Source organism: Aquarana catesbeiana, linkage group LG08 (genome assembly GCF_042186555.1).
Source record: "Aquarana catesbeiana isolate 2022-GZ linkage group LG08, ASM4218655v1, whole genome shotgun sequence".
NCBI classification, from domain to species: domain Eukaryota; kingdom Metazoa; phylum Chordata; class Amphibia; order Anura; family Ranidae; genus Aquarana; species Aquarana catesbeiana.
The window spans coordinates 34,285,464-34,300,612 of record NC_133331.1 but is presented as its reverse complement, the minus strand read 5'-3'; the positions used below and the strand labels follow the sequence as shown (position 1 = coordinate 34,300,612).

Here is a 15,149-nt window from a genome sequence, read left to right as displayed (position 1 = left end):
GTACAAACACGCATGCTCGGAAGCAGAAGCAGTCGGTCTTGTAAACTAGCGTTCGTAATGGAGAATTAACATTCGTGATGTGGCAAATTATGAAATCTCGAAATGCAGCGCACAATTCTCTTCTTCTATTATGGGATGATAATGAAGATGCTTTGCTGGTGATACTGATGGAGTTATTGCAAGCAAATTTTCAAAGGCTTTTTTTTTTTTCTAGTGATATCAAGAATAATATTATTATGCTTTTTTTTCTTTTTTTTTATTTGGGCAAGTTACTACACCATTATCCCGTAGTTTTTAAGAACAAAGATACAACTATGTTGGTCCCTTGTCAATTTTACATTGTATTTTTTAAAATGTAACTGCCTACTCCCAAACTGTCATTTGAAGTAAAACACATAGCCAAGTATTATTCTCCACAATTCTTTTATTGTGCATTAAAAAAAGAAAACAAATAAAATTAGACATGCTATCTGCCAATAGAACTTAACCAAAAAGTGCATTCTATGCATCCAAAAATATAGAAAATATACCAAACCAAATCATTATTCAACCAAAAAAATAATGTCAAGGCAATAACTCCAAGGTCAATAATAAATAACACGTTATCTCCTCCGATTCCGCAACATGGCTGGTGACGAACGGCCGTTCAGAAACGAACTGAAAAGCACAAAATGAAAAGCGCAAACTGAAAAGCGCTAAATGAAAACTCGAAAAGAAAAGCGCGAATCAACACTCACCAAACTTCTACTAACATGAAATTAGCAGAAGGAGCCCAAAGGATGGCACTAAAGAGCTGAAAAACCACGAAAATGTCAAAGCAATAACTCCAAGGTCAATAATAAATAACACGTTATCTCCTCCGATTCTGCAACATGTCTGGTTGACGAGCGGCTGTTCAGAAACATACTGAAAAGCACGAAATGAAAAGTGCGAAATGAAAAGTGCGAAATGAAAAGCGTGAATCAACACTCACCAAACTTCTACTAACACGAAATTAGCAAAAGGAGCCCAAAGGGTGGCGCTAAAAGGCTGAAAAACATAGTACGTCACTACGTTCGTAATTGTTGGCCGACAATTCCTTGCCGTGTGTAGGGATGAGCATAACACCCCCCTGTTCGGTTCGCACCAGAACTTGCGAACAGGCAAAAAATTTGTTCAAACACCGTTAAAGTCTATGGGACACGAACATGAATAATCAAAAGTGCTATTTTTAAAGGCTTATATGCAAGTTATTGTCATAAAAAGTGTTTGGGGACCTGGGTCCTGCCCCAGGGGACATGGATCAATGCAAAAAAAAGTTTTAAAAACGGCCGTTTTTTCGGGAGCAGTGATTTTAATAATGCTTAAAGTGAAACAAATAAAAGTGTAATATCCCTTTAAATTTCATACCTGGGGGTGTCTATAGTATGCCTGTAAAGGGGCGCATGTTTCCCATTTTTAGAACAGTCTGACAGCAAAATGACATTTCAAAGGAAAAAAGTCATTCAAAACTACTCGCGGCTATTAATGAATTGCCGGTCCGACAATACACATAAAAGTTCATTGATAAAAACGGCATGGGAATTCACCACAGGGGAACCCCGAACCAACATTTTTTTAAAAAATGACGTGGGGGGGCCCCCCTAAATTCCATACCAGGCCCTTCAGGTCTGGTATGGATATTAAGGGAAACCCCAGCCAAAATTTTTTAAAAAAAATGGCGTGGGGTCTCCCTCAAAATCTATACCAGACCCTTCAGGTCTGGTATGGATTTTAAGGGGAACCCAGCACCAAAATTAAAAAACAAAATGGCGTGGAGTCCCCCTAAAAATCCATACCAGACCCTTATCCGAGCACGCAACCTGGCAGGCCGCAGGAAAAGAGGGGGGATGAGAGAGCGGCCCCCCCTCCTGAACCATACCAGGCCACATGCCCTCAACATTGGGAGGGTACTTTGGGGTAGCCCCCCAAAACACCTTGTCCCCAAGTTGATGAGGACAAGGGCCTCATCCTCACAACCCTTGGCCGGTGGTTGTGGGGGTCTGCGGGCGGGGGGCTTCTTTCTTCTTTCTTCTATCTTCCTTCGGTTTCTTCCTCCATCTTCTTCTTCTTCTGGTTCTTCTGGTTCTCCTGGTTCTTCCTCCGGTGTTCTCGTCCGGCATCTTCCTTTCGCGGCGTCGGCGTCTTCTTCCCTTCTTCTCCTTGGGCCGCTCCGCATCCATGATGGCATGGAGGGAGGCTCCCGCTGTGTTACGCTTCTTTCTTCATCTTTATCTTCATCTTCATCTCTTCATCTTCTTGTCTTCACCTTCTTTTCGGCCGCTCCGCATCCATGATGGCATGGAGGGAGGCTCCCGCTGTGTGACGCTTCTCCTCTTCTGACGGTCCTTAAATAACGGTGGGGTGGGGCCACCCGGTGACCCTGCCCCCCTCTGATGCACGGGACTTGACGGGACTTCCCTGTGGCATTCCCTGTGATGTCAGAGGGGGGCAGGGTCACCCGTTACGTAACCCCGCCCCCTTCTGACGTCACGGGAATGCCACAGGGAAGTCCTGTGCATCAGAGGGGGGCGGGGTCACCGGGTAGCTCTGTCCCCCCATTATTTAAGAACCGTCAGAAGAGGAGAAGTGTCACACAGCGGGAGCCTCCCTCCATGCCATCATGGATGCGGAGCAGCCCGAGGAGAAGAAGGGAAGAAGACACCAGGAAGATGCCGGACGAGAACACTGGAGGAAAAACCAGAAGAACCAGAAGAAGCAGAAGAAGAAGAAGATGGAGGAAGAAACTGAAGGAAGACAGAAGAAAGAAGACAGAAGAAAGAAGATAGAAGAAAGAAGAAGCATTTAAATAAAGGAATTGTCAAAAACTGTCTCTTGTCATTTTTAACATTTTTGACAGTTTTTTTGTGAAATGGTAGGGGTACAATACCCCCTTACCATTTCACACAGGGGGGAGGGCCAGGATCTGTGGGTCCCCTTGTTAAAGGGGGCTTCCAGATTCTGATAAGCCCCCTGCCCACAGACCCCCACAACCATCGGCCAAGGGTTGTGGGGATGAGGCCCTTGTCCCCATCAACATGGGGACAAGGTGTTTTGGGGGCTACCCCAAAGCACCCTCCCAATGTTGAGGGCATGTGGCCTGGTATGGTTCAGGAGGGGGGGCACTTTTGTACAAAATACGAAATTTTGCTTACAAATTTCAGATCTAAATTCCTAACGAACATTCATAATTGTTACGAAAGGTTAACGAGCCTAAAAGTTAAAAACCCAGGAAGTCAGCACAGCACAGGGATGGTGGGAGCCCCTCATAATGATAAATTCATCATAACGAACATTCGTAATTGTTGCGAAAAATTAACGAACCTAACGAAAATTCGTATTTTGTACAAATTTAAATTGAATTTCGGGCACGAATTACGAAATATGAATTAATTCTAATATGAAAAAGGGAACGGAACGAAACAAAACAAATTTATTGATGGCGCACATGTTTAGATTATTAAGAATTACAGGCCTACAATATAAAACACCACATTTCTATGCAAAACAATGTACCGCTTTGAGATTCAAAAATCTGACATAAACATACTGCCAGGGAGGCTACGATCATTTGCTTGGAGTTTGTACATTTTCCCTGCTTTTGTATGGGTTTCCTCCAGGTGCTCTACTTTCCTCCCACATTTCAAAATCATGCTTACTCTATGGATTGTGCATGGCTGCAACCATTAGACTGCAAGCTCCTCTGTAGACCTGAAAGTGGTTCCGGTCACAAATTAAAACGTAATCAAATTACTTTAGGCCATCCTTCGAACCCTGCATCATTGTGACTAGTGCCAGACTGGCCCACTCCAAAAAACTTCTTGTGTTGACATTACAGGGATAGGAAGGGAAAATATCGCCAATGAGATCACAGACAGAAATAAAACCCTGAATAAGTCAAAGCGCAGAAGAGGCAAACACAAGAATTTTGACGTCAGGGTATTTAGAGTTGTGTCCTTTTATTTGCTCAATTCTTTTAACAACAAAACAATGCATTTGATGTGTTTAAAAAATACCCTCTTCAGGGCTTAGGGTCTGGCAACCTGTCTAGAACTACTGAAATGGAAATGGCTCACAGATGTGAACAAGAACAGATTATACTGCCTTGAGTGAAGTTTTGTTGCTAGTGTTCTGTTTACCCCATTGATGACATACAGCACACCAACCTCAGTACTGTATTGCCTTCAGACTTCTTGTGTTTTGTGTTCCTACTTTTTAGGAATGCAGAGACATAACTCGTTATACGTGGAAACACATCCAAAAAAGAATCAAAAAAGGAAAACAGGAATAGCATAGGACTTTACTGGTTGCCACTAATGATCCCAAATAGGAAGAGAGAGAACTCAATTAGATATAAAATCCAAAATGTACTGTAACAACATGAACAAACATCATAAAAACATTTTAAAAGACATTGTACATAGTAAATAGGTGCAACATCTCTCTTCCTACTTGGGATCATTAGTGGCAACCAGTAAAGTCCTATGCTATTCCTGTTTTTATTTTGTGTTCCTACACTTGTTCAGAGTTAAAAATAGTGATAAAGGGTGCAAAGTTAACCATAGAATATTACAATATTAAATAAAATGTATAAATCAAATCAACAAGTGAATCATACATTTTGTGACAAAAAAAGTCCAACAAAGATATAAATTATGGATATAAACAATGTGGTAATTTGGGTCTTTTTATGCTGTGTACACACTACCGGACTTTCGACGGACTGAATCACGTTGGACTTTCGACGGACTTCCGTCGAATCTGACTTCTCTACACACAATCACAACAAAGTCCGCGGATTCGACCGTGATGACGTTCGACCGGACTAGAATAAGGAAGTTCATAGCCAGTAGCCAATAGCTGCCCTAGCGTCGTTTTTCGTCCGTCGGACTAGCAAACAGACGAATGGATTTTTCGACCGGACTCGAGTCCGTCTGAAAGATTTGAAACATGTTCTATTTCTAAAGTCCGTCACATTTTCGGCAGAAAAGGTTCGCTGCAGGTCTGATGAAGCCCACACATGGTCGAATTGTCCAATGTATTTGTTCCGTCAGACAAGTTTGGTCGAAAAGTCCGGCCATGTGTACACGGCAAAAATAAACTCCAACACCGTGCCTCCTAAAGTGCAGTGTGCTTCAAATCTTAAAAGAAAGTGCTTCACCCAAAGTGACAAATAAATGTGCTCACCAGATATCTTTGGCCACAAAGTGACCACCAGGCATATAATAAAGGGATCCTTCCTCCTTTGGCTGAAATCTTCCAAGCCACATACAGCTCTATTCAACTGTTTCCAAAGCTAGCCGGACCTCAATCCAATCATGGATGGCATAAATAGTAAAATCCTCAATCAATTATATTCTTGGATGCATATCCACAGCTCCCTTTCATTCAATCTGTAAAGTTGGGCTCCACCATAAACGAGCCACAGAAAGGCATAGATAGTTTAGCCTTGTTCAGAGTTACATAAACTCTCCATAATGAAAGTAGCCTATCTTCATAAAAAGCCTAAATTGAATCTTAAAAATCTCTCAAAAGTGATTCTCCTAAAAGCATTACCTATCCTACCTTGACACAGTGCCGCTGTCATCGCTAGAGAAAAAAAACCTGGGAAAAAAGTGTTAACTCTTCCCCACTCTATTCAAACCCAAAAAAATTAAATGTAGGCTGAAGTTAGACTTTAAGAGCTATTTTCTTCCAGGACTCTTTAATCTACACAAGATATTAGAAGAAAGCTGTTCAGAGTTTACGCCACTTATTACATTTAAAGTCTTTACGCGAAAGGTGAAAAATGCAGTATTGATTTTTTGTAAATTGCTCTGCCATGAAAAGAAGTGCGCAGTAGAACTTTCACCACCAAACAATAGGCCAGGATGAGAGATGGGAAGTGGATCTTTCAGAGCACATCAAGAATACCTCTCTACTTCACATCCACACCTAAAGATAGAGTGAAAGAACAGTTCCTGCCAGAAGGCAACGGCTCAAGGGAAATGTATCCTAGTAATTACATGTACTGTACATTCAGATACCAAAAAAAAAAAATAAAACATTTCTGTATTCATTGCATACCTGTCACTGGGTCTCTGTGCTTCTATTTGCAATAAAATAAGATCATTTCTGGTGAAAGAGACCAGGGAACCCTTGGTCATGTAAGCAAAGGATTAGTGGATTAGTTTAGGAAAAAAATTGGCGTGGATGGTTTCTCCCTTGATTCCAGATCCTTCAGGTCTGACATGAATTTTAAGGTTGGGCCCTATTGGTTTTTGTTTGGGGTTCCCCTTTAAAGTCCATACCAAACCTGAAGGGCCTGGGAAGAATTAGGAGAAACCCCCTTCTGTTTCTTTTTTTATATATATATATATACACACACGCATCTATATGAGGTCCTCATCTAGGATAAGGGTCTGGTATAGATAAAGGGAATCCCCACCAGTTTTTTTCTTATGAAGTGACTGGGAGCTGTCATTTACTGTCAATTTAAAGAGGAACTGCAGTCTGCTAACATAATTTGTAATAAAAACATATTTGCCATTCTGAAGCTTCCCTCCAACCACTTTGCATATTATTTTATATATACTGTGATTCTGTACTTGCCAAATATGCTGCGGAAATCTTGCTCCACTGAGTCTGACTGCAGCCATTTTAACTGTGGGCAGCTGAAGCTGCTGCCTGTTCACTTCCTGGATTTACACAGACACACAGAGGCACACCTCCAGCTCTGCAGCTCTCATTGGCCCTCTTATGACTCATCCCCCCTCCCTTCCTGGCAAACTCTCATGAGAGTGAGGGAGAGAGCTGTGCATGCTGTCATAACCCTAGGCTAATGACCAGATAAGAAACAGGAAGTGGGCTGTATAAGGTATTTACTGGCAGAAAAAAAATGTTTTACTATCCAAAAGTTAAAACAACAAGAGCAGAAGACGATTTAAAGTTGAAAAAATGACTGAGGGTCCGCTTTAAACACACCTTGTTCTTTGCAGTTGTTTTCTGTAGTAGGTTGTATACATGGTACAGATGTGCCACTTCACAGGCAGAGTCAGGTCATTTTTAATTTTTCTATTTAAAGAAGAAGTACAGCCAAAGTTTGTTTGTCTGTACTTCTCCTGTGGATCACAGGAGTGCAGTTCATACTGCACTCCTGTGACCCATTTTCAGTTCACAGCGGGCTGAAGCTTGCTGTCAGCTGACATCACAGAGCCGGTCCAAGACCGGGCAAGATTGCGACAATGAAGTCGGGATCCGCTCACATGCTTGGACATGCACTAAGCTCAGCCTCTCAGCAAGATGCTGAGAGCATGAGCCAGCCACTCCCCCCTCCCCTTTACAGTCCAGTGCTCCAGTGACCAGCTCTCTGCTCAGGGAGCTCAGGGGAGAAAAAGGGGGAGAGAAAAGGGGGGAAAAAATAATGCCTTTTTCCCCCCTTTTTCTCTCCCCCTTCTTCTCACCCCCCCCCCCAACCCCTTTTTCTTCCCTTGTCCACACTGACTGTGGAGTTACTAGTTATAAGATGCCCCTTTATTATTAATATTTTTTTCCTTATTTAGAACCACTCTCGCACACGTCCCCCTTGTCCACCGCGGGGGGAGCCCTTTTCGGGCCTCGTGGTTTCACAAATGGCCAATGACCCGCCTAGGGAACAACTTGTTTGTTTTCTTTATATATACTTTTTTTTCTGAATTATAACTGTATATAATCATTAAGGGGAATTTTTTTGTGACCTGTGCTTTATTTAAGTATTTGTCTTATAGATTATTCCTCCTGAAGAAGTGGTGAATGCACCGCGAAACTAGTAGAGGAAAAGCCAATCTTTGAGATACACTTCATCAACAGATACCTCTTGGGGGAACCCTGAGTATTTGTTTATTGAAATTTCTTTCAGATTTGCTTTTAAATGTATTCTGTAGGTCATTTTTATATGTAATAAATAATTCATTTTATATATCAATTATGTTGTTGTTTATCAGTACCGAGATAGTCCGCCACAATTATTGAGGTTGGGAATAAGTGTGTGGTCAGCCTCAGCAACTGCCCCACTTCCCCACCCAGACCTCTTTTCTCAAAACAAAACCCAGGTTAATTTGGCTCATCTCTAGTAATCATTTACGCTGTTTTATTATTTATTGCAGGTACTTATATAGTGCCGTCAATTTACACAGCACTTTACATATATTGTACATTCACATCAGTCCCTGCCCAAAAGAGCTTACAATCAAAGGCCCCTTACTTACATTCATACATACTAGTTCCAATTTCGACTGGCGCCAATTAACCTACTAGTATGTCTTTGGAGCGTGGGAGGAAAGAACATGCAAGCTCTAGGCAGAAAGTGCCATGCTCGGAATTCGAAGAGGCAACCCTAGTGCTGCTAGGCAGAAGTGCTAACCACTTAACCCCTGTGCTGTTCTCAGGTATCTCTGAATACTACATAAATATATAAATTGATAAATATATTATAATGAGAACAGTGTTACAGTCATCATTAACAACTCTCTGGAACTTCCAAATGGCAAATTATTCATTGTATCATTGATTTCACATAGTGAATCATCAATCGCTTGTCTAAGCCTACCTTTGTCACATATTTGCCACTATATGAATGAAGATGTTAGTCTACAACATTTATTTGCATAAGCAAGCATTCGCTTAGCTTGTTCACTTCTGAAAATATACCATGGATACTCAAGTGGTACATCAATAGAGTACTATAAGGATAATATAGCTCTCCATACTTCAACTGATAGATTCGTTTTGGGTTAACTGACACTTTAAGGCTTCTTTCACACAGGCAGTGGAATTTAACGCCCCATTGAAAAGCAATCCACCATGGATCACATTCCAGAAGTGGCTGACTGGCGGTTTGCAGGTGTTCAGGAGGCTATACTGCCACCTTGTGAATCCCTGTAATTTTTTATTGGTCCCAATGGAGATTTTACATTGAATTACCACGTCACATCTGCATGGTGCTTGGCATGCAGTTGTGGTGAGGTCCCAAAGGGCGCAATTGGTAATCAAAATATCTGCCAATCACAGCATGATGCCGCGCAGTAAACTGAAGCATCACAGCCACGGCACTGTATACGGGTCCGGGCGTCTGCTGTAGGTAGGAGGTGAAGGGGTTGGGAAAACATGGATCAACAGCTTATTTTTACTGCCCCATTGCCACCTGTGAATGAGGCCTCACACATTTAAGACCCAATTCCACATTTAAAAAGAAAAAAAAACCTTTCAGGAGGAAAGGCAACCCACTGCCACTGCTGGAGCAGAGGAAGAAAGACCTGTGAAGTCACTGGACTGGTAAAAAGACTATAGGGGAAAAGTATACATAATTGGGGGTCTTCAGGGGGGAGGGCAAGAGTGAGTGGAGTTGTGCTTTAATGGTTTTTCATGTGTTACTCTTCATTGTTACTCTTTGCCATGCTGTATTAAATCGAATGCACCTAATGAGCATGAAGAAATATGAAAACACGTACTCTTAGAAAAACTTGAGGGTCACATTGAGCACCATTTTAAAAAAAAAAGAGTATTGTAAATTCTTTGCACGGCAGTTCCAACAACTGATTACTTCCTGACAATAAACCAGATATAACTTTGCATCTCCAGACTGGCATCTAGTTCACTGATGTTTGACACGTGTCTGGAAAAAACGTAATTTCTCTTTGGAATTGTCGTTTGTGTAAGTGGCCTTCATCTCAGTATAATGCTATAAGAACTTACCAGGCAGTTGAGAGGTTAGAAATGGTATCTTGATTGGACAGAGGGTCAGCATATGATATGGAGGAGCTCTGTGTGTGGTAAGGCTTGGTGATGACTCTGCTTCCAATCCTATTAATGCCGCAGGGGGTGCACTTACTGCACCCACAATTGCGATGGACTGATTGCTGCTGGCTGGCTTCATTCTATTCTGACAGCTTCCTGTAAGTAAAGAATATATCATTTTGTAAATATAGGCAGATAGTACTGGGGATGTCACAAGGACAATTTTTCCATCAAACAACCTGTATGGATATTCAGTATCTCACAAAAGTGAGTACACCCCTCACATTTTTGTAAATATTTTATTATATCTTTTCATGTGATAAAACTGAAGAAATGACACTTTGCTACAATGTAAAGTAGTGAGTGTACAGCTTGTATAACAGTGAAAATTTGCTGTCCCCCCAAAATTACTCAACACACAGCCATTAATGACTAAACCACTGGCAACAAAAGTGAGTACACCCCTAAATAATAAAAAGGTCCAAATTGGGCCTAAAGTGTCAATATTTTGTGTGGCCACCATTATTTTCCAGCACTGCCTTAACCCTCTTGGGCATGGAGTTCACCAGAACTTCACAGGTTGCCACTGGAGTCCTCTTCCACACCTCCATCATGGAGCTGGTGGATGTTAAAGACCTTGCACTACACCTTCCATTTGAGGATGCCCCACAGATGCTCAATAAGGTTTAGGTCTGGAGACATGCTTGGCCAGTCCATCACCTTTACCCTCAGCTTCTTTAGCAAGGCAGTGGTCGTCTTGGAGGTGTGTTTGGGGGTCATTATCATGTTGGAATACTGCCCTGTGGCCCCGTCTCCGAAGGGAGGGGACCATGCTCTGCTTCAGTATGTCACAATACATGTTGGCATTCATTGTTCCCTCAATGAACTGTAGCTCCCCAGTCCCGGCAGCACTCATGCAGCCCCAGAGCATGACACTCCCACCACCATGCTTGACTGTAGGCAAGACACACTTGTCTTTGTACTCCTCACCTGGTTCCCTCCACACACGCTTGACACCATCTGAGCCAAATAAGTTTATCTTGGTCTCATCAGACCACAGGACATGGTTCCAGTAATCCCTGACCTTAGTCTGCCTGTCTTCAGCAAACTGTTTGCGGGCTTTCTTGGGCATCATCTTTAGAAGAGGCTTCCTTCTGTGACAACAGCCATGCAGACCAATTTAATGCAGTGTGCGGCGTATGGTCTGAGCACTGACAGGCTGACCCCCCACCCCTTCAACCTCTGCAGCAATGCTGGCAACACTCATATGTCTATTTCCCAAAGACAACCTCTTGATATGATGCTGAGCACGTGCACTCTACTTATTTGGTTGACTATAGCGAGGCCTGTTCTGAGTGGAACTTGTATCGCTGTGACTGTTAGGTCTTGGTCTTGGACTGGTCTTGCACTGCTGCTTGCATTGTGCACTGGTACACAGTCATGTTGGAACAGAAAGGGACCATTCACAAACTGTTCCCACAGTTGGGAGCATGAAATTATCCAAAATGTCTTGGTATGGTGACGCCTTAAGAGTTCCCTTCACTGGAACTAAGGGGCCAAGCCCAACACCTGAAAAACAACCCCACACTAAGCCTGATGTTCGAGTCGAACATCGGGTGTTCGCCGAACAGAGAACATTATGCGGTGTTCGTGGCAAATTCAAAAGTAGCGGAACACCGTTAAAGTCTATGGGACACTAACATCAAAAACCAAAAGTGCTAATTTTAAAGGCTTAAATGCAAGTTATTACCATAAAAAGTGTATGGGGACCTGGGTCCTGCCCCAGGGGACATGTATCAATGGAAAAAAAAGTTTTTAAAACAACCATTTTTTCAGGAGCAGTGATTTTAATAATGCTTAAAGTGAAACAATAAAAACAAAATATTCCTTCAAATATCATGCCTGGGGGGTGATACATTTTGCAATAAATTGTTTCTATTTATAATTATAGCCAGTGTGTTCCTCATTGATTGACCCTGTCCTGTGACCCCCTGGTCCTCCCCCATTTTTTTCATGTATGCTATGGTCTAGAGGATCGCCCCTGCTCACATATATACTATACGCAGGTATATGGCTCAGTTTCCAGCCATGGGTATGTGATTTGACGTATTATATGCTTCTACACACATTACCCGATCTGGAAATCTTACTTATAGGCATTATCCCTTTCCCTACTTTTTTTGTTTTTTCATGGGGGGTGTCCTTAGTATGCCTGTAAAGTAGCGCATCTTTCCCATGTTTAGAACAATACCACAGCAAAATGAAATTTCTAAAGGAAAAAATCACATTTAAAACTGCTCACGGCTGTAATGAATTGTTGGATCCCGGCAATATAGATAAAAATCATTGATCAGTCCATTACCAGGCCCTTTGGGTCTGGTATGAATATTAAGGGGAACCCCGCACCAAATAAAAAAAAATGTGTGGGGGTCCCCCCAAAATCCATACCAGGCCCTTCAGGTCTGGTATGTATATTAAGGGGAATCCTGTGCCAAAATTGTTTACAAAATGGTGTAGGGGTCCCCCTCAAAATCCATACCAGACCCTTATCCAAGCACACAACCTGGCAGGCTGCAGGAAAAGGGGGGTTGACAAGAGAGCACCCCCTCCTGAACCTTACCAGGTCACATGCCCTCAACATGGGGAGGATGCTTTGTGGTCCCCCCAAAACACCTTGTCCCCATGTTGATCCGGAAGAACAGAAGAAACAGAAGAACAAAGATACTCTTTTCCTTTACCCTTGCTAAATCCCTTGTGGCACTTGGCCAGCAATGTGTATTAAGCCTTGGGGGGACCACCAAGTACCAATAGGCCTCCTCGCTTTAAAGGGAGGCTATAGATGAATCATTGCACAAAGCAAGGTCCATAAAGACATGGATGAGCAAGTTCGGGGTGGAGGAACTTGACTGGCCTTCACAGAGTCCTGAGCTCAACCTGATAGAACACCTTTGGGATGAATTAGAGCAGAGACTGTGAGTCAGGCCTTCTCATCCAACATATCAGCGCCTGACCTCACAAATGCGCTTCTGGAAGAATGGTCAAACATTCCCATAGACACACTCCTAAACCTTGTGGACGGCCTTCCCAGAAGAGTTGAAGCTGTTATAGCTGCAAAGGGTAGGCCAACTCAATATTGAACCCTACGGACTAAGACTGGGATGCCACTAAGGTTCATGTGCGTGTAAAGGCAGGTGTCCCAATATTTTTGGTAACATAGTGTGTATATATATATATATAAATAAAAGATGAATTTAAAAACAAAATGGATGTTTTTTAACAATTTTATAGCTGTACTTGGTATTTATTTTATATGTGGAGTTCATCCATCATTTTATTCTCTCCCTCTGAAGCTGACGCGTTTGTCCTGAAAGTTAGCTATAAGCCCCCACAGAGGCTGTCTTATTTGCTGCCTGATGACACTCTCTCCAGGCTTCTGCAGCAGAAGGATTGTTCATAAAAACGTCAAATAATAAGGATGCTTTCAGTATTACAGAGAGGAAATCTGAAGGTTCAGCTGTTTGACAGTTTTATGAACGCTCCCTCGGCTCCAGCAACCTAGCAGCATGGCTGAGATCACACAGTGTGCATTGGGCAGCGCGGTGTGCCTTATATACCGGAGCAACATAAATTTTGGAAACAAACAAACAAGTCACCTGTGGATCACAAACTAATGTCTGAACACCATCATCCTCAATATTTATCAGACACACAAAATCTGAAAGCTAGGAATTTGTTTCTCTATTGCTTTGTCTGTAAGACAGTTTGTAAAGAGACACATCAATCTACTGTTTCTAATATTAATGTGAGTCGTGTTTCAGCTTTTTTGTTTCTGCGGCAGGATTTTTTTTTTTTTTTTTTTTGTTATACTGAATAAAATCCAAAGAGACTAGATTAAGATTTGTATCAGTTTGGCACAATCACTATATTGTTTCTGTCTCCAGCTTTTATTTCAACAAAAAAAACAAGATCTTGAAAAATTTTTAACCACTTCAGCTCCGGAAGATATCACCCACTTCATGACCAGACCATTTTTTTTTTTTGCTATTTAGCACTGCGCTATTTTAACTGGCCATTACATGGTCATACAGCGATTTATGCAAACAAAATTTATGTAATTTTTTTTCACACAAAAATAAGAGCTTTCTGTTTGGTGTTTGATCACCACTGGGTTTTTTATTTTTTGCGATATAAGCAAAAAAAGACTAAAAATTAAAAAAAAAAAAACAATATTTTTTTACTTTCTGCTATAAAACATATCCAATAAAAAAAAAACATAAAAAAGTGTATACTTATATTTTGGCCAAAATGTATTATGCTACATGTTTTTGCGTTAAAAAAAAAGTTAATAAGTGTATATTGATTGGTTTGCATGAAAGTTATAGCGCCTACAAACTAGTGATCAGCGACGTATTATGGGACAGTGATATTGCGGTAGACAATCTGACATTAGCTGACTCTAGGGGAAACTAACTGCCACTGACATCGCCAGTGACACTAAATTAGTGCTAAAAATTTACACTGTCACTGTACTAATGACACTGGCTGGAAAGGGGTTACCATATAGGGTGATCAAAGGGTTAAATATGTGCCTAACTATGTGTAACTATTTAACTATGTGACATCTAGTGATACTTGTTAGGTATTACGTGTGCAATTGCCTATTTAAGCTTATTTTCCCGGCTCCTCCTTGCTCTGAAGAAACCAGCGTCTATTGGCTGGTGAAACGCGTCAACGGTGTGACGTCAGCACGTCACTGGAAGCCGCGCGCTCCTTGACTTGAGTGATAGCACGGAACTAACAGCTGATGGCTTGTTTTCTTTCTTCCGGATCCACGTCGAAACATACGGAGGCAACGAACACACTATATGGGACGTTTCCCTTTCCGGTCGAATATCCCGGTCGAACACCTCTGTTTACCAACACATAACGGAGCTTGTAGCCATTATCCATCCACTCATCTAGGGGTAGAGTCATACTGCAGGAGGACATTGGATCCCTCACAGTTGGTGAGAGTATCCACATTTCAATTTGAAGTTACAATTTGGATGCCTGCTCTACTCTCTATAGCACTCCCCCTAATGACCCTTGAATGATTTATTGCTATGCTTGCCTATGCTTCTTTCCTCCGCTGCTTATGAACATCCATAGTCAAGCTGCCTGTTACACCTGCTATACTGCCTGATTACATATCTATGCTGATGGTCTGTGTTCTGATTCCTAACAGAACCCACTATCTTCATGTAAACAGGACTAATACACTCAAGTCGCCCACCTACTTATCAGCACCAAACCTATGTGGCACATATAATGGACTTCAACACTTGTAGTCTTTATACGCAATCTTCATGATTATTTTTATATTCTAATTAGTCCTACTT

At 41.9% G+C, this 15,149-nt stretch overlaps 1 protein-coding gene across 2 annotated transcripts in view; it reads right to left on the bottom strand.

The window, feature by feature from the left end:
- TCERG1L (transcription elongation regulator 1 like) overlaps nucleotides 1–15,149 on the bottom strand; it is a 325,277-nt gene that overhangs the window by 208,719 nt on the left and 101,409 nt on the right. The window contains exon 4 of one of the 2 annotated variants that reach the window (XM_073595690.1): nucleotides 9,730–9,927. The exons of the other annotated variant lie outside the window; for it this stretch is intronic. Within the exon in view, the coding sequence (XP_073451791.1) occupies nucleotides 9,730–9,927 (198 nt within the window). The remainder of the gene's footprint in view (nucleotides 1–9,729; nucleotides 9,928–15,149) is intronic. 2 annotated transcript variants of the gene reach the window in all.